The sequence below is a fragment of the Ambystoma mexicanum genome, chromosome 7q, assembly GCF_040938575.1.
Source record: "Ambystoma mexicanum isolate Mex_15411 chromosome 7q, UKY_AmexF1_1, whole genome shotgun sequence".
In the NCBI taxonomy this organism is placed as follows: Eukaryota; Metazoa; Chordata; class Amphibia; order Caudata; family Ambystomatidae; genus Ambystoma; species Ambystoma mexicanum.
In genome coordinates, this window is record NC_090941.1 from 633728558 (window position 1) to 633756187 (window position 27630).

General features: G+C 43.1%; 1 protein-coding gene across 1 annotated transcript in view; it reads right to left on the bottom strand.

Moving 5' to 3' along the window:
* Positions 1–370: 370 nt before the first annotated feature.
* The window catches only part of RXFP2 (relaxin family peptide receptor 2), a 1759299-nt gene continuing 1732039 nt past the window's right edge, over positions 371–27630 (bottom strand). Inside the window, exon 18 of the mRNA XM_069639740.1 lies at positions 371–3808. Within this exon, the coding sequence (XP_069495841.1) occupies positions 3540–3808 (269 nt within the window). The 3' untranslated portion in view covers positions 371–3539. The remainder of the gene's footprint in view (positions 3809–27630) is intronic.

Below are 27630 nucleotides of genomic sequence, written 5' to 3' on the forward strand. Positions count from 1 at the left end.
TCAACAATAAGTTAGTTGACCCCCAAAATGAGTCCTCACATTTCTTTCTTTGGAAGGTGGTCTACGGGTTAGGCATGAGACCAATTCTATAAGAGGGTTTTCCAAGGTAGGATTTGTCGAGATTTAAGATATACTACTTCATGGGGAGAGTGACACACTTGAAAGGTAGAGGAAGATGTGGGATGATTGTTGTCAGTATGATTTTTGGTATTCAGGACGTAGAGGTGCCCTTTGGACCTTCTTCCCTGGGTTCTATGCTCTTTCATCGACAGTCATTTTTACGACTGCCTTTTTCACGAGTATACAATTAGGTCATTTAATTGTTTTGGGGGGGTTCACTCCTCCAAGCCCCCGTCCCCTACCTATTTTTAACTATTCCCGACCCCCCAACACCCTATCTGCCCTTTCCCATCCCCCCAAAATTTTGATGAACTTTTTCATAATTCTTTACTGGTAAAAAAAGGCAGTCGTAAAAATGACTGCCGATGAAACAACGGTTTACCCTTCCATGAGTTTCCCAAGGCCTCGGCAGGTTGTAAAATAGTACATTGTATTGCTAACTCAACTAGCTGTGGTACATCTCTCTACATAGTGTAAACTGACAGCTTTGCAGAAAGTGAAATCTGGTTTGACCTCGAAGAACTGCGGGATGTCCGCACAGGGTTATACCCTGACAGATATGATATGATATGGCATTTATAACACACCTATAAACAAGTGTTTCAAGGTGCGAAGAGGCATGGAGGGGGGACATAGGGAAGACAGACAACGATCTTACTAGGCCAGGTGTCATTCAGATCGCACAAGTGCATGGGAAAGGAGGAAGGGAAAGTGTGAGGGGCAAGGGAGAGGGGAAAGTGCAGTACATGGGATAGTGGAATAATAAGATAAATAAATAAAGGGCCAGCTGGTGGCAAGTGCAAGGTAAGTGCAGAACAAAGTGCTGGGAGGGGGGCTGTAGGGATACAGAGACAGTCCCGTGGTGCATGGGTTGCCAGGGAAGCAGAGCCGAGGGCAAGTGGCTGGGCCAGGGACCGAGATCAGTGAGAGTGGCCCGGTGCCGATTCAGTGCAGTTTCAATCAGGAATTTAGCAGGGGAGATGGGGAGAGAAAGCAGAAGCAAAGAGGAAGATTTTGAGGTGCTTCTGGAACTGGAGATGGTTTTCCTCAAGTTTCAGGGAGGCAGGAAGGCTGTTCCAGACGGAGACCCCTGCCGCAGAGAGAGATCTACCCCCAACTCGTTGCTTGGAGAAGCGGCTGACCCTGAGGGAGTTGGAGGCAGATGAGCGAAGTGCTCAAGAAGGAAGATATTTAGAAAGGGAGAGTTGAAGGTGTTTCGGCTCAGGCCCCAGAAGGCCTTGTGGACAATGCAGAGGGTTTTGAACTTAATCAAAAGTTCTAAGGTCACCAATAGGCTAAGGGATCTCTATGAAGAACAGGCACAGCCTTCTACATTTGAAGTTCCTTCACTCAGTTTATTAGACCCTTTGACTTGTGGTTTTGAGCATGCTGCTTTTTACATATTGCTTGGAGCTAGACATACATTCATGCATTCTGGTAGCACGTTTGGGGAAACATTGCTATTATCTCTGCTCTACCTGATATATATGCAAGCTTCTGTGAAAATGTGAGTGGGTGGCCTGCCTTGGCGGCAGACAAATATTTGCGAAATACTGGTAAAATCACCAAACCCGAGTGTACATTTGTTTCTCCTGGACATGACATGGTGTTACAAGCTGGAAGAGTAATTTCTGGGTTGTGTGCTTCTGGTGACCAACCTAAGGAGTATTGGTCCTGTTTGAGGAATTAACAACACAGGGACTTATTAGTCTATCTTGTAATTAGCTGATCTGTTAACCGAGTCACATTAATGTATACTATGTGATTGTTTCGAACTATGGGGCCGATGTTGTGGCTGTGCGACATATATGTTGTTCTGTTTTTAAGTTCTTCTTGATGCCTTTGAATCAAATAGTCTATAAAAAGATAGATTTGGGCATTTTTTGCCTTGGGATGGCTTTGCTTTCTTCGTTATATTGAATTGAGAAAAGAACAGACAGAATGCATGGTACATGGTCCGATGAAAATGCGCCCTGGCTGTCTGCGTATTTGCACAGTGGCGCTAATTTCCATCGTCACTGTCGGGGTTCTGGAATGGGGGGGCCCCTGCATTCATTCCTCAGCAAAGTACTCTGTAAAATGGCCCATGTTGTTTTACTGCCTTCATGTCATAAATCTCAGCAACAAATCAATCACCCGACTTTTGGGCTTATTACAGTAGCTTCTTCAACCCCTTTCAGACGCCAACGTTTGTGAAAGGGGGAACTCATAGAAGAAAAATGTAATCATGTCAGGTTGATAGGCAGCTTACAAATTGAACAATAAAAGGACCTTGGCTTTTAAAAATGTAAAAACAGAAGCACCAACACTGCATTGCTGGAGGCAGACTAGCTCAGGTAATGCTGATACACACTTTACATTAGATAGATTTGAAAAACACAACGACATAGCGCTCAGACATCATTTGTACACAGGAGTTAGTGCCAAATGAAATTCCTGAGTCAAACCTAGGCGTGGTTTGGGGTTGTTGGATCGAGCGTTCACAGTGTTTGTGTACATTCTTGCAAAGGTAGTAATTGTGCCATGTAAAAATTATTTGGCCACGTGCATCCTACAGGAATTACATGGCGGTCATATATGTATTCATTAAGATTCCAAGAGCTTTTCTTAACGTTTTTATTTAGTTGAATGTCTGTTGCCATTTCTGAATTCATTTTTAGAGAGTTTCCAGCTAGGTCTTCCACACAATGTGATTATTGAAGATCTCCAGTGTCCCTGGCAGTGAACACCATTATTTGTCTTCTAGTATTGCTCGATTAACACTCAACAAACCTTTCCCAAAGGCCTCGAATCTAGATCAAATCCCATTCACCCAGTGGCACTTCAGGTGTGGTTGACATCATAATAATTTCTCTCCAAGTGCAACATTGTGTCTACTTGACATGTCCACTGTTTGGTTGCATGACCTAGTCTTCATACATGTACACTGGTGTACCATCTCATTGATTTCTTTCAGGAATCTTGCAAATAATGTTTCCAGTTGTATGTTGATTTTTTTCCCTTCTTGCCTGCTTCAACTGGCAGATGAAGAGTTCTCTTGAGCAGCAGTTCACCATGACTGCCAAATCTTGAGAAATTTGCAGTGTCAAGTGTTTCCCACCTCACCCATTTGCAACAGTGAAAACTATCACTTTGCATTAGATTTCATTGTTTATAAAGCGTTGCACCACTATGTGGCAAAGAGGCAACCCATAAAAGACACGGTCCACCATCCAGTACACACATGTTCGCTGCAAGGAAATCACACTTTTGGGTTTAACCTAGCATGCCTTTGGAATGATCACAGCAACATCTCACACAGAGATATAGAAGTCACACAAATGTTAAAAGTCAACATTCATGTATTGAAGACACCTCACACTTAGATGCCCATATCTGGTGCCCCACCAGGCTCCATTGTCTTTCCTTCTTCCCTGCACTCAAGAAGACTTGCTTTCACTGTCCACAAGAGTTTTTTTGTTCAGAAACCCAAGTCTAAATGTAGTGGGCTGTACCAAGGGGTCTTCTGTCCATACAAAGGAAGTCGATAGACTCTTCCTTTCACTCTTGAAGATGGATCTCCTCCGATGTCGGTGCAGTAATTGCTTCAACTTCTCCTTAAAGAAACTGGTCGTGAGAGTGTACAGGATTGGATTCAATGCACTGTTTACTGGGAGGATAAATATAACAATCCATGATGTTACTGTACCTGAAAGACAAAATGGTGGAACGATTACTCAGTTGACACCTTTTAGGTACAAATACAACATTGTTTAAACTAAAATAGTTTGAAAAGGACACAAAGAATGATAGGATAGTTTCAGGAAAACCAATGGGGTTCAAAACGGCAAACAACCCATCATATATATTTGGTAGGACTATAGCTAATTCCTAGAAGGAGCATAAGAAATACCATTGTGTTCAATGCAGAGTTTGTTTTATTCGCTGAAGAGTTTGGGAATCCACACCCTTTTACCGGTGTCCAGTCATAATATCGAAAAAATAAAGTCGAATGACAAAAAAGTCGAATCAATAATGTCGAAAAAAAAAAAGTCGAATTTGTTTTTTTATTATTTATATATTTTTTTTGGGTTTGGTAAGTAAAAAAAAGGGGTAAAATAAAAAAAAAATAGAAAAAAAGGTGGGTTGGGGGGGGAACCCCCCCATTTCGAATAAAAAACGTATTAAAAAAAAATTCGACTTTTTTTTTTTCGAGATTATTTTTTCGACATTTTGACTTTCGATTTTATTGATTTCGATTTTATGTCTAGGAACCCCTTTTACCAAAGCCCACCCTTCATGACACGCCTTTGAGACATTGACCCTTCTATTAACCACACCTTTTCCATTCTATGCACCTAACCACACCCCTTTTTAAATGAAATTTCACTGGAGAAACCACCATATTGAAGGTATAAAATACCCATTTCCACTGCAGCTATGTGGGAGTGCGACAGGGGCCAGAGGCACTCCAGTTTAGGGGGAAGTTTGCATTCCTGTTTTGAATAAGTTTGCAGAGAAATTCTTACTCATCAAAACATTCTCCTGCTGAGGGTGTAAAAGGCAGCAATCCTGTTTTGGGGTGAAAGTGACCTTTATTTTTGGAGTATTGAATCACATGAATTTGATCCAGCGAGGAGTCACTGGGCCTCATTATAAGTTTGCCAGTCCGGGAACTACGGTACCAGTAAGCATGCCGGTACCATAGTTCCCGGACAGGAAAGCTACCAGTTCTGCTTGCGGGTGCCATTGCGGCCACCAGGACTGGCCTGGCGGCCGTACCGGCATCCGCGAGCAGAGCATGTCAGATGCACAGGCACCGTTGATAACATGCCTGTGCATCCCGCTTCCCCATTCCCAGAATGGGGAAGAATTTTTTCAGGCGCCCAGGAATGGCCAAATACCCAGTCCGGCAAGGCTGTAATGATCCGGTAATTGCCCATTCCTGGGCCCCGGAAAAAATTAAATACTGGCGGCAGCCTCGTAATGAGGCCCACTGAGTCCTAGCCCCAGCAGTTTAGCTCCCAGAGGGTTCTCAGCCATTTCCCGAGTTCTAGGTCTCTTGGGGTTTCCTTGGAGGCTGGAATCAATGCGCTGTCATGGAAAACTGAAATGGGTAAAACCTGCTTTGATCTCACCTGTAACCCCTGCATGGGGACATTTCTATTACCCGAAATCTCTCGTGTTAAAGGACTTTGCCCAGATTTGTAACGGCAAGACCAACCTTACAACGTCACAATCTTTCACAAGCCCTATTCTGCTAATGCCATTCTCAAAGCAATTTGCCATATTTGTTTTGTGAAACGAAAGCTACACCTGTTACTTTCAGAAGGCCGCACCATTGCACGGTTTGCATCTATTTCTATTTAAAACATACATACATAGGGATATTGTTTCACAAATAATGTTTCACAAAGCCTGAAGCTGCTGTGACAGATAGCACTTCATGTACTTATAGGTTCTGAAGATAATAACAGAGATTGAAACTGGTACATGTCTGTGTCCAAAACATAGTAGTCACCATTTTAAAATGTGCATAGGGCTCTTTCTTATATATTTGTTACATGCCGATACTGCCATCCGTGCATGACAGAATTTGCCCAGGTAAGTCTCATGGGTAGCTACTCAAAACATAAAATGAAAGAAAGACTGCTCAAAAAGGCAATCTATTAAACTAAAAATATTGAACTCCAAAACTTAGAATAAAAGTCACATTTTAAAATGTACAGCTAGATGCTTGCACAAACTAGAAAGAATGTCGAGGCAGCCATATACTGTATTATTGGGTAAGTGTAGAAGGGGCTATTTATTTATGGCAAAGTTGGTTTACATGAAAAGGTGAGAAGTGCTAGAGTGAAATAGAATAGGGATTTGGTAAAACACCTCATTACGAGTTAGGCACTTTGGTAAAAAAAAGTGGCAGTAATTCTGTCGTTGCTGCCAACCTTATTTGGCAGTAATGGTATTGTCGCCACTTTTACAGCACTGCCAAATTCGGATGTGTATTCTCCACTTGACTTTCCAAAAATCTGTAGATTTACTGTGCAGAATTGCTGCTCAAGGTATATCCACCAAAAATCTCAGTGGGGTCCTAAGGACTCGAACAGTGGGGATATTGTTGGGACGGAGAGATGGTCACCCAAACCTCCTAGGCGTTTCCGAATGAGAAACAACCAATAAACTGCACTTCGAGAGAGCAGGGGGGATTGCAGGGGGTGCACGCAGGATAATGCACAGCTGCCTAGTGCATGCATTAAGAGCTACATAATAGATGCAAGTGCAAACACCAACTTAGTTATTGGTAGCCATTTTACAACGTAGGCCCAAGAGCTGTGAAAGCACCAAACGTGTTAGCATTAGACTATTATTATTGGCACAGACATAATCCACACCACAAGTGAGCTTCAGGGAGCTACAAGCCTTTCATTGTCTCAGAGGCTGCAGACCTCCGTGCCCCAGGAAGAATGTGCTCAGCAAGGCCACGAGCAGGGGGCAGAGTGCATCTAGGCCAGTTACCATCCCACGATACAAATAGCATGGCCCCTCAGCCCCAACACCCCCTTTGCAGCAGAACTACAGCCCCCCTATGCTTTGATCCCAAGACCCCCACATATCACAGTGCCATCCAGGCCCAGAACATCGACCATAAAACTATAAGAACCCTAATCGATCAAAGAGATCAGAAAGTAATGTTTATGTCCGGTCAAGTGATAGGCTTTAGACCTGGGTGAATCTTTTTGCTTTTTTATATAATTGTCACCAGCACCAGATATCTATATTGTGACCGTAACAATATTGAAGTAAACTGTATTGTCTCGAATGATATCTTTTAGTATCTGCCAATTTTGATACCTTTTTTTTATTCAGGTGAATGTCATTGGAAAGAACACATCATATTGTCCAAACAATAGTTGTAAGTTTCAATGATCCTTTATTTTTTCTTTGTTGTTGATTTAGCCAAGTTATTCATCATTTTGCTTAATTTTTCTGTCTGTGTTGCATGTTACTATATTTCTTATTCTCTTGGTTAAGCCCAAGTTATTCATCACTTTGCTTAATTTTTCTATTTCTATTGCAAGTTACTGTATTTCTTCCTCTCAACACGTGTCTCACCTTGTGAGTGACAAGGATCTTCAGGAGAGAGTCCTTTATTTCTTTATGAATTTTCACACCAATTCTTGCATTAGTTTTGTATTTGCTTATGAACAGCAAAGGAGGCAAACATATCTCCCAAAGCTAAGGATCACAAACCAGCTGTCTAAAAAAACTAACAGTCTGGAGTCAGAAGAAATACAAAGCTAATGCAAGAATTGGTGTGAAAATTCATAAAGAAATAAAGGACTCTCTCTTGAAGATCCTTGTCACATACAACCCTTTTTCATTTACCAGTGCAAACACCTACCCCGTCTAGGACAGCCTACAGAGAGCTCACGCATGCCCAATACTATCCATGACGGACCACCTTGACGAGGAACTCTTGGTGGGTGCTGTGATCAGAAACAAAAACTTCACCTTTATGGTTGACACAAGTGCCACTAAATAATGCATCAAGGAGGGAAATGTCCTTCTATCGGGTGAAACTCTTGACACACAGGGCTTCTCTAGGGCTGTCGCCATGGTTCCATACACTAAAGAGGTTGACGTTAAAATAGGGGGGAAGGTGGTGCAGGCTCCCCTGTTATACTCTGAAAGTTCCCTGATAAACCTGTTGGGGCGCGACCTGCTTAGCAAATTGAAGATGACTATCTCCTTTACAGCTAGCGGGATTGTCTGTGCCACTCCAGGAATGTGTGCAATGAGGGCAATGGTTATTATATATGCAAAATGGGGATAGGTAGTGGTTTGCGGAATTCCCGTGGACTCAGACATTTTTGTGTACGGGATTAGTGCTTCTTGCGGCGGTACCCCAGTTTGGCAAAGGTTGCTGGCGAGTGTCAGCTGATTTCATTTTCTGCCTTGTGATGACTCCCGAGTTAGTGGCAGGAACAATATTGTCCCTATATTTGCAAGTATTGGTGGTTTCGGCAAACCAATTTGTTGTCATTGGGATTGACCATGATGGATGAGAGTGGTGCACGGTGCTCTGTATTGATTCTACAGTAGCTCTTAGGGAGGTAACCGATGTGGAATTGTTTGAAGACAAACTTAACAACAGTGAAATTGTATTGGCTATCTGCATCCCCTGTGAAATTATGGTACAGTATGGGAAAGTTCAATGTCCCCTTATGGCCCTTGCCACCCACGCCCCACTTCACTGACAGAGACTTAGAGCAGGTACCCGAAAGACTTTGGACTGATGTAGGGCTGTTACAAGAAGTGACCTCGGTGCGAATAACACTGAGGCCAGGTGCCTGTATGCCGCGAGTAAGACAGTACCCCGTATCAAGGGAGGCACAGGAAGGAATTAGGGACATCATCACTGCCCTATTAAACCTGGGAATAATAGTGCCACCCACCTCCCCATGCAACATGACTTTCTATTCTATAAAAGAAAAGGCAAAGAGGGGCAGTTGAAGGATGAGCCAGCACTTATGCCCCCTAAATGACATTGTACAGGTCAAATTTCCTGTGGTTCCAAACCCTGCAACAATACTTTGTAACATCCCCAAGGCAGCAACCCACTTTACTGTGGTGGATCTAAAAATGGCTTTCTTTTCCATTCCTCTGCATCCTGACTCACAATACCTCACCGCTTTTATACATGGGGGATGAGATTTAAACTTACAAGACTGCCTCAAGGGTAGTGCGAGTCCCAGAGTATTTTTAACAGAATTCTTAATGCAGACTTAGGCAAATATCTAGGTACCCAGCACGATAATCTAGTACACGGATGATCTGCTGGTGTGCAGCTCTTGGCCCACAAGGGGTACAAAGTTGACAAAATTGCAATATTTCCTGCAGGAAGTATTGTACTCGGGGTGATTAATATCTGTGAATGGAAAAAGAATAATATCTGATCGTGCCGCATCTGTGCGCGCCACACCACGGCCCACAAGAGTGAAGGATATGCAAAAGTTCCAAGGCTTGTGTAACTATTGTAGGGCCGAGATGCTCGACTATGCAGCCTACACCAAGCCCTTTTTTCAGGACCTCATGGAGGCCCAAAAGACTGATAACAAGATTCAATGGACAGAAGAAATGTTTGTACATTTTGATGCCCTCAAATAACTAATAACTACTGCCCCAGAATTAGCCACCACAGACTGCACCCAGGAGTTTTACCTATTTTCTTACTCCAACGGCCACATTGGGGGTTCAGTAGGGCTGACGGGTCCCCAGTCCAACATGCCACGTTATTATAAAGGCTCATTTTTGCACTTTCACAACCATCCACAGTGGCAGTCATAAAATGGGCTGCGCAAACCAATAACACCCACAAACTCTCCCTCAGAAACGCTGCCACGTACTATTAGCGCCATGGCTCATGCCGGTAAAATACCGGCACTGCCTTGGCGGAAAGGGGATTTACCGCCCCATTCCAAGGTTGGTGGGGCGGTAAATCCCCCTTCCGCCATTGCCCTTCCCCATTCCCATTTCTGCCCCATAGGGGTTTATGGGAATGGGGAAGGCGCTAATTACGGCACCGCAATTTTGCGGTGCTGTAATTAGCTCCGAGGTCCCTTAGCGGGTTGGTTTTTAATGCCTGCAAAAAGCAGGCGTTAAAGCACCAACCCGCTAAGGGACCTCGTAGTAAGGCGGTAATGGTTAACGGTCACCGTTACCATTAACGGTGGCCGTTAACCATTACCGCCTTCCGTGTAATGAGGCCCTATGTCTTTACTGCCCCTAATATGCAACACTGGCACCAGGAATGTAACTTTACATACCAGCATCAGCAGTTCTGTCTCTGTTACAGGCACAACCACGGGGTCCGGATTTTTTAAATTCATAGCCAGATCCGTATTATTTTCCAGTGTTTTTATACGATACAAGTTTTTGCAATGGCACTAGTAGTTATACAATTATTAATGGATATGTATAAGATTCTAGGCTCACAAAAAGACAAATGGAAAGGGCAAAATATGATGCCTACTATGGACTTGGCTTAGATGTTATAGAAAATGTACGCCACCCAGAATTGTCAAATAGTTGCTACAGAGACATGAGCACAGTGGGGAGAGAAAAGGTGAATGGAAGCTGTTATGTGTGCTCGATGATACCGCATGCATCAGGGGCACCCAAGGTGTTAGCGCCGCAGGAAGTTCCCATTCTAGAGGCTCAATGCCTGGCCCATCTAGCTCTTTGCAAGATACGAGGCACGTTGCAGGCACATACTGTGAGGCTCAAAGTATCGGATCCAGACCGACTGAACTGCAACAACAATCCTAAAAGCATCCAGTGTTTACCGAGACCGCATTTGTTTTTGCAAGGACTTAAATAGGTGGCAAACAAATGGCAAGAAACAACGCAGAGTTGTATGGTGGGTGGCTTGATAGGGTTTGAAAACAAGGTCCTGGCCCGGGTGCATACAGTATGTGCACCATTCTGTATTGACCATATCCCAAAACTAACTTGGATAGAGGCAGTGTAAAAACCAGTGAAAATGCACAGAGAACATATGTACTTTGCTTTTGCAATGAAGGAACTGTGTCTGTAGGGGCTAATGAACATTGTAATAAGACTTCCCATCCAAGAACTCAAGAAAGGTACAGCTGCAGTTATGGATTATTACTGGGTGTGTGGTCAGCAGGCGTACTTGCACCTCCCACCATGAAGGGGGGCTGCTGTTGGTTAGTTACCTTGCACTCAGCACTGCTTGTAATACCAAAGGCGCATCTCAAAGGGGGGCCAGAGAACTCATCCCCACCAATGGCAGTTCCCACCTCTGATGTGCCTTCCAGAAACCCATTACAGGCCCTAGCGTCTGCAATGGAGTTCTTCCTGAAAGCGAAAGAAAAGAACAGTTGCGGCGAAGGAACATATATATTTATCTTGCGATTCATCTGAACTTCTCAGTGAGATACCCGATGAGTACAGGCTATTCAGTGGTGTGGAAACGTTCTTCACGTCACTGTTACTACCAGTGGTCCAAGCAGCTGCTAACACCAAATGGCTTCAAATAGTATGCTGGGAACTGATACAGCTAGCATATGACACGGAACAAGGGTTCACAGTCATAAAGGTAGAGTTGCAGGCCTTGCGATTGACGACGATGAAGAACCGCTATGTTCTTGACCTCCTCACAGTGATGGAAGGAGACGTGCAAAAAGATCAGAGATTCCTGTTGCACATTTAGGCCTCCTGATGATGCAGAGAACGTCTCCCTCTCGCAGATAATATGGCTTAACACACGCTGGGCATGCGCATGAAAAAAGAAGCTGGAATACAAAGTAAGGACTGGTTTTATAGCATTTTCTCCTAGGCCCCATACTGGACGGGAGCAATAGTGAAGATGCTGGTACCTCTGATCGTATTTGTGCTGGTCATCTTTTGCACCTGCCAGCTGGGCCTCAGATGCTGTGCCATAGCTGTGCCTAATAGTGCTATGATGATGGTCTCAAATGGGGTATCTAATGCACCTTCAAGTACCAGAGAACACGGTATCCAGGCCTATGACCACAATAAACCCCACATGATATGGCTGGAGCATTGCTTACACCCCAATAGCACTATTACCACACCTCCACCAGATCCTGAGAACTGAACAGAACATTGGGTTTATTTAGCTGGGGTTGGGGAATGTATATATGTGACTTGCACACCTGAGGAGTATGCCCGATCAGGAGCAAGTGTGTGCAGCGTGTTCAGAGCATGGTTCCCAAGGAGGGATCGCCATCAGATTTGATATCTGAACAGTTAGAAAGGGCATAGATATTGGAAGAGAATGATTATTGGGGGATAAGCAAGGGTAACAATGCGGTGGAGTTTGTTAATGTAGAATTAACAAAAGGGGGAATGTTGGGAAGGAGAGAGTGTCTTCCCACCGCCGTAGGCAATTGCAAATGATAAACAAACAATAAACAGCACTTTGAGAGAGCTAGGGGTACGGAGGCATGCATGCAGGAGAGTGCACACTTGCGTATTGCCTGCATTAGGAGCTGCATAGTAGAGGCAAGTGTAAACGCCATCTTAGTTACTGGCAGCCATTTTGGAACGTAGGCCCAAGTGCTGCGAAGCACCAAACGTGTTAATGTTAGACTTGTATTATTGGCACAGACATAATCACACCATGAGTGAGCTTCAGGGAGTTACAAGCCTTTCCTTGTCTCAGTGGCTGCAGACCTTTGCGCCCCGTGGAGAACGTGCTCTGGAAGGCCACAGAAGGGGGAAGAGTGCCTCTTGGTTGTTACCATCTGACGATACAGATAGCATGGCCCCTCAGCCGCAACACCCCCTTAGCAGCAGAACTACAGCCCTCCTATGCTTTGATCCCAAGACCCCTACATACCATGGTGCCAGTCAAGCCCAGACCACCGACCATAAAACTGTAAGACCCCTGATCGATCAAAGAGATCAGAAAGCAAGGCTATCTTGCTTTCACATTTAGGTGGCATGATTTTTGCTGTGAGGTGCCAGGGAGGGATGAAATTATAACCTAAAACGAGGGTGGAAAACCTTGGGAGGTTGCTGGCGCATCTGGAAATGAGTCAAGTATGCGAGTTAGTATGACCTCGGCTCTCGCTCTGGGCCCATATCTGTGCCTGCCAGGCGCAGCGTTATAGTGATAGAGTAGCATTATTTTCAAAAGTAACATTGCTTATTAGGTTCTGTTTTTCTGTGGATGACGAGCCCAGCAGCATCCACGTGGACGGAGATGGACAAGAAGGCTGGGACCAATGGCATAGCGTCCCTTATGGAGTGTGCTGCCTATGGATAAGGTCCTACCAATCAGCCACACAGGTTTTCAATGTATGTAATGACGTCACTGATGACGACTTGTACCCTCATAAGGTTCTGTCCATGCAGATTTTGGCAGAACGTTCCGCACAGCACAGTTCTTTGCTGTTGCACTTCTTTTGTGTATGAATAAAACTTGTTATCCTTGCAAGCAGTGACTTGGGCCTTTTTCCCTAGCGGGTTATATTTTTTCTGGTGTGAGCGTACAGGGGCGTGCCTCCAATATAGACCACGATATCACCATTTGTAATACTATGGTATTGTCATAGGACTGCGTGGAGTTAATGGTAAATGGTTTTTGTAGTGAATCAGTGGATTTACCACAGATTCCCTACCACACTTGTAATGAGGCCCATATGTTTTTTTTAAAATGTCATTATAGTTTATTTTTGATGTTTAATTGGAATGAATTCATAATGTAACAAATATCTCACGTGATATTCTATTTTGTTCATTCAAGATTTTCACCATTCACTCTTTTCCCATTTACATGTTTCACATACAACCAGTATGATACTCTCAAGAAGAAATAAACCTCATTTCAGTATACCTGATTTAAGCTGACAGTGCGCATGGACATTTGTACGCTTTTGAAAATAAGCCTTCCTGAACTCATCACAGTGCATGCTACAGTGGTACCCTCCCTGGCCAGCCTGATACTGCACAGACTGAAAGATCCTGCACCTTGCAGCAAGTGAGTCCTTTGAAAGATGCCAGTTGGCTATCACACGTTGGGAAGCCCACCTGTTCCTGCCCCAGGTGGCTAAACCTTAAATGATGCGGGTGCCAGATAGTGCTAAGAGGTGCATGAAAGCCACGAGGCACTGTGAATGCAAGACATGGGATGCATTCGCCCCATTCCACACTATGAGCTAGCAACTCCCCTCAGAATTAGTAGATGGGGGTTTGTAGGTGCATGTTACTCATACTCCCAGTCCCAAGGGTAAATTGGTGTTGGTTAACCACGAGCAGGAGATTTGGGGCTGCAGTGAGTTCAATGTGTGTGTGGTCCCCCTCCTGGGTTGGGTACAGCCCCCAATACTTTTAATTTTGTTTTGTTCATTTTAATTGAGTGCCTTTGCCTATTTGCAAAGCAATAGGAACATGACCTTTGTTTAACGGAACACATCAACCTACACTCACATAAGACACTACTACACAGCGACTGCTTATGGTGGTCTTTATTATACATTCCTACAACTCATGAACATAACTGATAACATGCTGCCAGCAATACATTGATAAGGTTGTTTGATCCAGTGCACTTAAGCATAGACTTGAATTCATGGTGATGTACTTCGAACAGTGCCATCTACATTTTATGTATACAATTACTCTCTAGGCAAGTGAAATGATCGCGATCTGAATGACACCTGGCCTAGTAGGATCGTTGTCTGTTTTCAATTTGTTCCCCCCCCACTTGCCTCGTCATGCCTTGAAACACTTGTGTATAAGCGCGTTATAAATGCAATATCATATCATATCATATCATATCATATCATATCATATCATATCATACTCTCCTGCTGCTAAAATGGGTTACCTGTGGGGTTTCCCTTTTCCTGCACCCAATAGTCACAAGCAATAAGCTCCTGCCCTCACCTGGTGGAATGAAGTCTACATAAGGGCATTTTCTATCTACAGTGTTGCTGCCTGAGGGTGACACTCTTTCATCACCCCTGCCTCTGTGTACACCTGTAGAGATGAACTTCTAAAATAAGTAGCTGGTGGACACTGACTTACCCTATCCTTTACTTCACCTCAAATACGCTCATCATTAAAACCCTGTCCTAGTAAGTTCATTATTAAATTTTTTTGGTGTTGGTCGCACCTGTATTTTATGCCCTGCCAAAAATTCATAAAAACATCTCAGACCCACCATTTAGACCCATTGTGGCAGGGACTGAAAGTGTCTTCCATGCATTGGCAATCTATCTGGATACAGCACTTCAACCATTAGTACAAGCTACCCCCAACCTATCTGAAGGACATATCACATTTCCTGCAACTCTTGGATGAACTTAAAATGGATGAACCTAATTTGCTACTATTTACACTTGATGTGAAGAGTCTCTACACTTCTATCCCCCACAACGAGGGCATTGAGGCCATGGAGTGGTTCCTATTAAGACATGATGCTATCCTGCTACAGAAAGTTTTCGTAATCGAACTAATCAACATAATCTTGTACAATAACTATTTTAGATTCGATGGGAAATACTATCTACAGATAGCTGGCACCTCCATGGGCTCATCAGTGGCGCCCTCCTATGTGAACATTTTTATGTATTACTTCGAGCAAACACATGTTTTGGACAACCAACCTTGGAACAATAAAATTAAATGTTGGAAACAATATATTGATGACATTTTCGGGGTCTGGCTAGGCACGGAGGAAGAAGTACTTCAACTCTTTTGACTATTTGAACAGCTGTAATGAGAGGATCACATTTGCCATCGAAATTGGGAGACCAACAATTCATTTTTTGGATGTGAATGTCGCACTAAATGGAACAAAGATTGAAACTAAAATCTATAGGAAACACATGGGTGTCAACAGTAACCTACAGTTCAAAAGTTTCCATCCAAAACACTTAAAAGAAAACCTTCCCTACAGCCAATTACTAAGATTCAAGAGAATTACTTCAGATTCCAGGAATCTACAGAAGGAATATGACAACATGAAATTGAGGTACGTGGAGAGAGCCTTTCCAGAAGAAATTCTTGATAAAGCCATTGTTCAGACAGAACCATTGAAACAGGAAGATCTACTTAAAGGAAATAAAGGAAAAGTGAACAGTAGACTTACCCACTCGCTCAAATTATTGAGTCCAGGCTACCAAATTAAGCAAATTATTCACAAGAATTGGGATCTAATAAAGTCAGATCCCAATCTTAACCGACTGTTCCCTGAACCACCCATGCTTGCTTATAAAAGGGGAAAAAATCTTTGAGACACTCGTATCAGAGCAGAAAAACTGAAAAAACAAGGACAGACCACTCCGAGCAAACCAAAATGTGGCACTTTTGCTTGCCTCAATTGCCAGCACTGCACAAGCATAATAAAGGGATTCTATATCTGACACCCCAACACAGGCAAAAAAATCCCTCTTAAAGACTATGCAAATTGTGACAGTAAAAACATCATTTACGCACTATGTTGCCCATGTGGCAAGTACTATGTAGGCAAAACAACACGCAAGGCCAAAGAAAGATGGATAAACATAGATCCAGCATTAGAACTGCCAACACTAAATCACCCGTATTTAGACATTTTAAGGAAAATCAGCATAGCATAGCCCATTAAGATGTATCAACCTTGAGGTTATGCATCCCCACACCAAGAGGGGGAGATCTGACTAAAAGACTTTCCCAACGTGAGATGTTTTGGATCCACAAACTAGACGCAATGACACCATTGGGTATAAATGAAGACTACTATTTGGGTCCTTACCTTTGAGCTCACTATCAGTGATGAATAGAGCCTTAATGGTCAGTAACGGAATTGGGTCTTCTGTTGACTCATAGAATGTGAACTCAGGTTGAGGCAGCCAATTGCCCATGGCTAACACCATTGATACAAATGTTGATATGCTCACATGTGAAATAGGTTAATATGTGTGAAAGATGACTAGAATGTAAACTCACTTGAGACAGACGGCACTATTTCTATGCCTAAATGAGGAGGTTCACCAAACAAAAGAAAATGATAATACAACTCCCATTTTGCCAATTTTCCTTGGGATCACTTCTACATTTCTCCACATGTAATTGTAGATTGATTTAAAACTCTTTTCCCCCAAATGAAATCCTAATTAATATAGCTAATGCCAACTTTAGTAATCAATAACATCATCCACACGAATTATTAGGATTATCACTCCGGTCGGTGAGGATGAGCATCAGATTTTGTTACACATTATTTGTGTCAAATTTTAATGCGATCACGGGTATACCATGACATCATCATTTTGTTAAACCCTAATTTTTTTGTAAACCCTCTAATTTCACTACCACTGCTCAAAGTACAGTTAGTGGGCACAAGGGGTGATACTATAGAGATCAAGCTGTTAATGTTCCTCCACTTATGGCCACGAGTAGACCTGTACAAAATCTTGGCTCAGTGAAGTGTGTCCACCTCCATTGCTCGCTATACAGCTTACAATTTAAATTACTGAGAACCTAAGCTACCCATTAACGTTCCATCTAATATCTTTAAATCCGTACAGTGTATTGTAAATCTAAGGTGTGATCTTCCATATTAACAAACATTAGGCACTTTCTGGGAATAGGCACCCCAGCATGATCGCATTTCTCTATGATTTTCCATTTGGTTGCAACATTGAAACATTTGATCTTTTTATATTTTTCTCAGTTTTTTTTTGGTATACACACACCTTTCACCAGTATTTACCCTTTTATTAAAATGCAGGGTCCTAGTATGATCATGTTGCGCATCTACAATGCGGGATATGCATACATGAAAAAAAGAAAAAACTCTATTGTTTACTTATGATGTCACAAACGTTGAACGCGCTGACGTCATCAGCCGACACTGCTAGAATAAGCAGCCATCTTTGAATTTAACAACAAGTAGCACAGAGAGTTCCTCCATGTTCTCTGCATGCAGCTAACCATCCGGTTCCACTGGAAAAGTCAGTTATCCCTTGTCCTCATTAGTAAGCCGTTAGGCTACTTTACCTTTGAATGTAGTACCTCTTTTTTTTTTTTTTGTGTTTAATTGTATTAACAATTTTTACAAATTCTGTCCAGATTTTCTTGCGTTTTTCACTGTTTCCCATTGTGGATATCGTGCAGTTTTCTGTTTGCTTGGACTACCAATGAAATTTTCTTTTATAGATTAATTTCCTCCAGCTTCAGTTTTTCCAAACGATTTGCTGTAGCCACTGTCAAAGATGTGGAATTGCCACACATTAGCATATTCCACCAAGTTTCTTCATTTGTGGTTAGGTGCCGAGCTCTGTGTGGATTGAGATAGGTGGTTCGCAGGTTTTCCGTTCCTGAGCAATGAAGGAGGAGATGGCATAGTGTTTCGTTTCCATCTTCTTACAATAGCGACAGTTTTTGGTAGTTGACTGTTTCCTATGAAAGAGAATCTCATTGGTTTTCAATAAGTTTAACCTTGCTCTTAAAAAGGTTGGTCTCAGTCGTTTATCTGGAAACTTTTTTAGATAGTTTCTGACTTCGTCTATTTTTTACGTGTTCGTTGTATGTTGTGTGGAGACTGAGATCTTCTGCTTTGTCTAGAGTCTCAATCCAATCTTGTATTTTAAGTTTTTTCTTTATTTTTCCCGGGATGCGTTCTATGTCCCATTCTGAACATCCGATTTTGTCCTCTTGTTCCAGTAGTCTACTGTACCAGCTTGTTATTGTTGTTTTTTTTTCACTCTTCAACTCTTGAAGTATGATGTCCAGGATTTTTGGTCGTGGGTTCCTTATGATTTTACCCAGGAATAATAGGCTGTTTCTCGTGACCACAGATTCCAATGATTGTAGACTCAGTTCACGTTGAATGATTGCAATGGGACTGGAGTTCGGAAGTCGTAGTACTCTGCGCCAAAATATACCTTCAAGTTTAGCCCACAGTGTCTTCGGCAGATGTGGCATGGCTTCGGCTCCGTAGGTCAGAGTTGGACAGACCTTTGCTCTATAAAAGTTTATGAGTGGAAGAATTGAATATTTCCCGAATTTCCTATCCAAAGACACTGCCTGTGCTGCTAAAGTTTTTGTTTTGGAAAACAGATGTACTTGCATCGTTTTATCAATTTTACTGGACAAGAGTTTCACCCCTAGGTAAGTACAGCTTTTGACTATTTCTAGTTTCTTCGAATTTGCGAACCATTGCGATCTTGTGTTTGGTCTCGTAGGTCTTTCTAAGACCAAAATGTTCGTTTTTGATGTATTAAGCTCCAGGTCATTTTTCTTCAGATAGGCTGTGAGACTGTCTATTTGTCTCTGGAGTCCAATTGCTGTTTGATCTATTAGTAGAATGTCATCTGCATAAAGCAATCTTGTCACTTTTGAATCGCCTATTTGCGGAGGAAATGATCGAGTGTCGTTTTCGGAATCTGCTATGTCGGCCATATAGGCCTTATACAGCGCCGGCGCCAGAGGGCAGCCTTGTTTCACACCTCTGGCCGTTTTTATGCTTTCAGACATCAAGCCTGCTTCGTTGAGCCGGATTTTGATGGACGTTTCTCTATATAGGGCTTTCACTGGATCAAGAATGGATGGTGGACATTTTTGTTTCTCCAGTTTTCTCCACAGTTTTTCCCTATTCACGCAGTCAAAAGCTTGGACCAGATCAATTGAGGCAATGAATATTGATGGTTGCCCCTCAAACACTTTTGATTTTAGGATGCTAATCAGCATAATGTTGACTGACGTTCCCAAATTCTTTTCGAACCCTGATTGGAAGGGGTCCGTTGTTTTTGCCTCTTTCTGCCATATCTGGAGTTCGTCCAACAGCAGTGATCCGAAAGGTTTGCTGAGAACATCTAATAGTGCGATCGGCCTATAATTTCTCGGGTCGTCCCTCGGGCCCTTCTTATAAATTGGGACGATGTTTGCTGTCTTCCACGTATCAGGGATGGATCTCGAAATCCTCGATCTTCTGAAGATTTCTGATATTAGTGGAGCCCACATTTCTGCATCCTGTTTCAAGTGGGCATTGGTGATGCCATCTGGACCTGGGGCAGGGGGGTTGTTCAGATTCTTGATCTTTATCAGAATATTCTCCTCTGAGCATACTATCCATTTGGAGTGGTCTTGAGTGGTTGATGTTGTTTCCCCTGGGGTAGGATCTTTGTATAAGTAAGTGTAATGCTCACTCCATTTTTCTTCTGGGACACTGTTTATGGTTATTATGTCCGTGGGTGCGATTTTGTGCTTTATGATTGTCCAGAACTCTTGTGAGTTTTTTTTGCACACTGCTCTTAGCATGTTCTCTGCATCCACTTGATATAGTTTCCATCGTATCGATTGTATCCACGATTTGTACAGTCTTTTGTTTTTGGTTGCCGAATCTATATTTGTTTGTGTTGTATTTGTTCGTGCAAGCCGAGTAGCCTTTCTTAGGTTTGATTTCTTTATCCTCAGTTCTTCGTTATGAGTATGTAAATGAGTTTTGTCATAAGTTCTATTGCGTCGTGGATGTAGGTAAGGGATCAAAAGAGGACGGTAATCCAGTTTTTTTTCGAAGTGTTTCGGTTTTTTTGCCCATTGTAAGCTGCCGTGATACAGACTATGCCTTCTGTCGTAATTTTCAATCGGTTTCCTTGTTGGTTTATTTCCAGATTTTTCGGCATTATCACTGGCGTCTTTTTTTTTTGCTGGCTACTTTGCAGTTAGTAAATTGTGATCGCTGGCTGTGGTGTTCACTACCTTGAAACTTTTGGTTTGGAGATATAGCTCTTTTGAGGCAAAGATGTAATCAATTGTGCTTCTTCTGCCAGCACTTTCCCATGTTGGAATTCTGGATTTGGCTGATTCGAGGGAATTTAAGTTGTACAGATCCCGGCATTCCATCGGTTTTGCCCATGCTGTACCTCTCGCTATTGATTGTGCACTACCCATGTAATGAGGAGTCGTTTTCATCTCGAGTGCAGGACAGGTGGCATTTAAGTCGCCGCATATCAAGATGTGATCCATGTCATACATTTCTGTTGCGTCTGTTAGAATTTTTTCCACGTTATTTAGGAATCCCTTGGTCTTTGTTATCAGTGGATTCCAGTAGATGTTTAATAATAGGATACGATCCTGCCTGGATTTTTTTTGCCTAGAGTCCTCTTTCTTCCATTCTAGCAATGTTGCCTGAATTGCCAGAGATGATATCAGATTGTGGACTATACTGAGAGCTCCGCCAGTTCTTACGGCTGTCAGCAGGCCTGAAGTAGGAAGTCCTCTATCTCCTTTTGGGCCGGTGCGAGTACTACTTCAAAGCCGTCCAGGCTCGGCGGAAATAGCAACCAGGTCTCTTGCAAACTTATTAGGTCGAATAGGCCAAGATTCACCTCTCCTGGTTGCGTCAGGTGAATGTGGCCTCTTGTGTTCCAAGAGCCAAGGATGATGTTTCGCTCTGGTTTTTGGGCTGCGTGTTGCTCCTTTAACGTCTCTCCTTCTAGGTTGTCAGAGGGACGATTTGGTTGCTATTTCCTAACATATCTTGTCAACGCCGAAGGTATCCATGCCCATTTGTTAGGGTTCTTTTCTGTCTCTTTCATCTGATTCTGCGTCAAGGTGTTTTCACAAATGGTACGTTTTTCATTTTCTCTGGTGATCTGGGAAAGAAAAGGACCTTTAGGCTTTCTCGGAGATGTTCTTTGTGATTTCTTGTCGTTGTGTGTCCAGCTATCTTGGGAGAAGAGCTTTTCTCTGGTCTTTACTCTTTCCTTGTCACTTTTCATCTTTGAATCACTTTGATCCAATAATTCTCGTGATTTTCAACGTTTATCTTCTTCTTTTCGGTCATCTATCTCTGATATTAAATTGCATTTCCTCTTTGTTCTAGTTAGTCTTTCAGTTACAGGTGTTATCTGTTTGGTTTTCCTTATTTCTTATTCGTTTGTTTCATAATTACGTTTTTCTCTTATTTTGTGTGAATCATCTCTTCTGTACCCTCTTTCCTCTGCTGTAGTTTCTCTTAAGGTATATCCTCTTTTGGCTAGGTCTCCTGCCACTGATAACAGGAGTTTTTTCACTGTTTGAGATGTAATATGCAGGAAGATACTATCCGTCCGAGCTTTGTGTGCGAACTCTACTATGTTTAAGTCTATACTTCTAATTTGGTCTTCTTTATGAACTTTTTGTAAAAGTCTCATGGTTGCTCTTCTGTTTAGTAAGATCTTTTCTCCCTTTTTGTCACTTTTTTCTAATTTCAAGGTGCGTGATGAGTTACTCTTGTGAGTAAAAATTGCTGATGTCCGAGTGGGGTTTGGCTGTATGGAATAGTCTGAGTGTCTTCTGTTTGATCTAGTTCTTCTTTCTGAGTGTCTGTCACTTGGACTAGTTTTTTCTCTTCTTTGGTTATTATTTCGCTTATCTGCTATGTCTGACTTTTTTCTATATGGAGATGTTTCTGGTTTGTTTTGTCGTGCTCTTTGGTTATGTTGATGATATTGTTTGTGACGAGTTCCACTATTCAGTGTGTTATCAAGCCTTTCGCCCTCATGTTTTTCCTTTGAACTCTGTGCGGGACGGTCTTTTGGGCTTTCATGTTTGGTTTTATTTATCTTTATGTTAGCCAATCGAAACAACGTTTTCCTTTCTGGAGTTATCCGACTTCTTCTGTAGTTTAAATCGTCTATTTTATTTTTCTCTTTTTCTGGCGCCTTTGTTTGTTTCTGCTTGTATTTGTCCCCGTGCTCTGTTCTTGAGGAGTTATCCTCCGCAAAGGACACCTTTCTTTTCTTTCCACTCGGTCGAGGTATTTCCGACTCTGAGTTTTCAATCGAATATGTACTTAGGTCCCATAAGTCAAGCGAGCTCTCCTCCACAAGTTTATGTGTTGCTTTCGTCTTTGTCTCTTGTAATTCACTTTCTACGACTTTTATTTTTTGGTCCATCCCAGATATCCACTTAGGCATGAACAAGTTTGCATTTTTTTCCATACGTTGTTTATCCTGTGCAGTGGATCCCTTTGTGCTCAATTGTTCTTTCTGAGTTGAGCTATTTTTTGCGATCTTTTTTCTCTGAAGTTGGTGATTAGTCTCGGGTTGGACCCTTGTCGACTGGTTTTCTTTTTGATCCTCTTTCAAGCCTTTTTTAGTTTCACCTAGGTTCGTATCTATTTTATCTTTAATTGATGACGGTCTCCAGTTAATTTTTGCTGTGGTTGCTATTTGTTCATCTTCGTGTCTGGTTTCCTTGTACTCAATCTGTTCGGTTTGAGAACTGTTGGATACTGATTTTTTTTTAAACTGGAACACCTCCATTTTATCCGTCATAGTACCTTGTCCCTTTGTGGATGCCTTCCATGCCTCTAAAGCTGTTATATACCCTTCCAAGTGGGTTAGTTTCATGTTGCAAGCTGCTAATAGTGAAGTATGGTCTTTTAATGTTTCGTTTATTGTTTCATATAATTTCCCGACCGAAAGGTGCCAGTGCGATGGTCACAGCTGACATGACGGGTAGTATATCCACGTTTTTAACAGGTGAGTTTTTTTCTTTTTTCTTTGGGGATTCACTTTCTATTTTTGCTTTGTGTGGCGTGGAGAACAATAGTCGTAAGGCATCCGTCGAGACATCTGGCTTTTTATGTTGCGGCAACTGTTTCCAACCCGGGGTGTTCTCTCTGTGTTTTAGCATTTTTTTATAGTTCAATATTGCCTCTGCCAGTTTTATTTCTTCTTGGTTCCACTGGTAGCTTGCTTTAGGTTGTGCCAAGCTGTCTCTTTTTTTTCCCTCCTTCTCGGCTTTACTTTCGTTGAGTGAAATCTCGCTATTATTTTTCCCTAATATATCTGGTTGTATAAGCAATGGTTTTTGATTTGCGTTGTCTATTGCCTTTGATGTTTCTTTGTTTTTGTTTTTTCCCCCATCTGGTCAGAGTTTAGTTTACTTTCTTGTTGTTTTCCTTTGTTCTCTCCTGATATTACTGTTTTCAATATATATCTTCCCATCCACATAGCAACGAGATCTGTTTTCTGTGATTTCGTTGTCTGTACCAGTTTTGGTTATTTCTGACTTTTGGCGTGAGGAAGGTTGGCTTGGGTGCCAGCGTATTTGCGGTTGTAGGACTCCCCCCTCAAAAGTCTTTTCTGGCTTTGGTGAAATTTTTAGGTTTCTTTGAGGGGATGGTGGGATTCCTGCCAGAATTTCTAAGTCGGAAAGTTCAAAACGATTCACTGTGGGAGTCTTCCCTAGTTTTTCAAAAAATCTTCCAATCGGGTTGTTAGATGGGCGTGTCGATTTACCCGTTTTTTTCGTTTGTAGTTTTGGTGGTGCTCTGTTATTCGGGGTCGATGAATCAGTTGGGTTGTGTTTTTTAATTCCTTGTCTTTTTGGTTGTTGATCCAGTATAGATTCATTTACTTTATATCCAGGCATTGTTTGTCCTCCTTCTTCATTTTTTTGGTCCTCAAATAGGTGTTTTAATTCTGTTTGGTGAGGCTCCTCTTCTTGGTTTTCTGATTGTGAGTAGGTGTGTATTTTAGCCCAATTGCGTTCTCTCAGAATGTTTAATTCCTCTATTTCTCCCATTTCCTGGTCATTCGAGTATGATAGGGTAATGTTCTGACAACTAGTGTCTTTAAACTCTGTTTGGTTCCATTCCGGGCTGGGTAAGTCAGATCTCACTGTCACTGGATGAGAATCACTTTCGCATTTTTGTGTGTCGTTTAGAGCAAGCCTCTTGTTTATTTTTGTCTAATTTTTGTCCAGGAGCTCTATTGAGGCCTTTATAGAACTTTGTATGTAGTCTTTTTCATTGGTTTTCTCCGTGACTTTGTACTTTTTCGTTGGACCACCAGGGGGCGTCTCCTCTGCCTGCACGGCGGCGGGCCCGCAGGCTCTGTTCCCCAAGAGCTCCGCGCTCAGCCTCGAAACCGCTCGCGCAGGATCTGTGACTGGGTCCGTGTCCTTGTTCCCTTTCGTTGTGCCATCATGGGTCGGCTCCTCAGCCTGCACGGTGTCAGGCCCGCGGGCTCCGTTCCCCAAGAGCTCCGCGCTCAGCCCAGAAACCACTCGTGCAGGGTCCACCCCTCTTCCTCTCGCCTTCTCCATCTCCCTACAGAGATCGCTTGTTCGGTCGCCGCCGGCCCTACCGACCGAGCCCGGCCCCTGAGGAGCAGGAGGCAGCAGAGCCGGCCTCGATCTCTCCGGGAGATCCCCCCTCCCTCGTCGCCGGCCCCCCTCCGAGGAGACCGAGGCGAGGCATACCCATCTAGGGATACACACCCTCCCAGGCTCTGCGATCGCACACAGCCGACGGACTCAGGCTCCGGGTCCATTTCCTCTCTCCAAGGTGAGTCGTGCTGGTGGGGGGATCTAAGGGGGGGGGAATTGGAGGAGAGAGTGTACCCTTTCCCGGGTTCAGGGTCTCTGTTGCTTTATTTGTTGGTTTCTTTCGTGCTTCACTCAACAGTGGTACTTTTATAGTTTGTACACCGCTCCTTAGCACGTGGCCCATGTCTTCATAGTCGTTTGGCTGAGGCTTACTGGCCCCCGTAGCGTCCTCCATTATGCCGAAATCACTGGCACTTTAGGTGTTTTTTTTTTTGGGGTTTTTTTAGACGGTGAATCAGTTGTGATGAGTTAAGGTTGGTAGGATAGTGCACAGTGCGCCAGCAGCCAGACTGCCAGACTGCACCTCCTCGCAGCTCTCCGCGGCCGCTCCGCGGCCAAAATGGGTTTTTAAACCCTGTGTAGCAATGGACACTGTAGACAGACTTCTGCAATGAGACAGGAAAGAAGTTCAGAGTTGACTGCCAGACTGCACCTCCTCGCAGCTCTCCGCGGCCGCTCCGCGGCCAAAATGGGTTTTTAAACCCTGTGTAGCAATGGACACTGTAGACAGACTTCCGCCAAGCCTCCTGCTCGCCCAAATAATCAGATGGGAGTTTCTGAACAGGTTTATGATTCATGCGCAAGGTTTGCCTCGTACGTGCTGCTGCTGCATTCATTCTTTTACAAGTGGCTAATAGCTATTCAGCAATTCAAACCACTTTTGTATTATTTTGCAGAAGCGCTCTGTGCACTATCTGCCTTACAAAGCAGTGGTTTCACCACATCCTGGATGCCAAAATCCCCTGCAAACAGCTCCACATCCAGATCTACTTACCATGTAAGTTACTCTTTAGCCATAGGAGTAAGCCCTAGTTTCCAAGATGTTGATCAGATATAGAATTCCGTTGTTAAAACAAAGCCAGATTATTTGGTTTAGCTTAATGATGAAAGCAATTCTCTGGACAGCCCATTAGGGTGGATATACTTAACATTTTTGAGAAGTGTAAAGTATACCTTTGTGATGTTGAAATATGCAATGAGACTTACAAAGCAGAACATAGAGAAAGCAGGAATTATAGGAGCACGTTAATACTGTACATAATTACTAAATGATTGACAGTTATAGGTCATTATTATGAATGAGAACTGTACAAATGATAGATTTCCAAGTTTTTTTTGTTTGAATGTTTTGTAGAAAAGTTTTGATCACACGCCCCTGATGAAGAGTTTACTCGAAACACGTTGGGCACTATGAACAATAAATGCCTGAATTCATAAACAATTGAATGTTCACTGGAATTATTTAGTTGATTAACTCTGATTTTATATTAACATAGCATTGCAAGTGTTTAAAAACTGTTGAAAGCATCTAATCATATTATCGCTATTAAGTGTGTAAGTGGTTATCTAGGTCCCTCATTGGGAACCTTGTGCCACCTCCCATAAAAATGTGGCTTTGTGTGAGCCATAGACAGTGTGCAGGGGACAGGAGTTCCCTAATAGGGAACCTTTCTGTTTTCTCTAATCTCTGCTCCTAGCCCACCTGAAAGAGGAAGAAGCATGTTAGGCAACTTTAAGTAGACTATGGCCCTCATTACGAGTTTGGCGGCAGCCATGGAGCTATTAGCTCCATGGCTGCCGCCAAACCGGGCTCATTTACCGGGTTCCTGCAATGGGGACATACCGGGTCATTCCAACATAGGAGGACCCGGTAATTCCTCCTTGCAGGAATCATTCCCCATTCCCATTGAGCCCCTATAGGGCTCAATGGGAATGGGGATGGAGGTAACAACGGGCACATTATGAGTGTCCCGTTGTTACCTCCTTCTTCCCCTCGCGGGGCCCGGAAAGCACGCCTGGTTTTACCAGGCGTCCGATCCGGGTTCCGCGATGGGAACCCTGTAATCAACCCTGACGGAATGAAGGGGGCCGGTCCCGTACCGGCCCCATTCATTCTGTCAGCGTAAACCTTATAATGAGGCCCTATGTATGAACAGGAGATGTGCTGCCATCTTGGCCTCCTAGATTGCAATATCTAGTAATAACCACTGACACACAGCTGTCACTTTTCTTCCCAATGGCCTTCTATTGATGTTACACAATAGCAACAGTTTTGAGTTGAACACAGGTGAACAATTCCACCATATATTAGAGGCTCACTAGCGAGGGGCCTCTACTCCCATCCCAGACCATACCTGCCAGCTGTGCTCAAAGAGAGCAATGAAGATGCGTCCAAGATAACAACATTCCCAATGTTGGTGTGTTTCCAAACATTTAATCAGCTAGCTCAAAGCTGTGATCCCTCACCAAAAACGAACCCCAAGACACTGCACAAAGGGGGAACAGTCTTTGCAGCAGTCTCCACAATAATAACTCAGACCTGTCCTCTGTGAGAGGCAGGAATAGCAACTCAATCATGCATTCACCTCTGTTCTGAGAAACTCATTCCTGACCTGACCTTGACTTGATACTGTGCATGCATCAAAAACAATCTAATATTACCCTGAACAGAATAACAACCTTTAACCCATTGTTATGCCAGTTTAATTTTGCTTGGTGTCTCATAAAGCAACTCCTACAACTATAGAGCTACTTGAATGTCCATTTTCTATAAAAGGACATTGCCTTCGACAGGACAACAACAGAGTCTAGGCAATGCTGTGTTCTTAAGTAGTCACAGAGGGGCGCACCAAGCTCCAGTCACCCATGCTCTGACACAGGTGGTGGTCT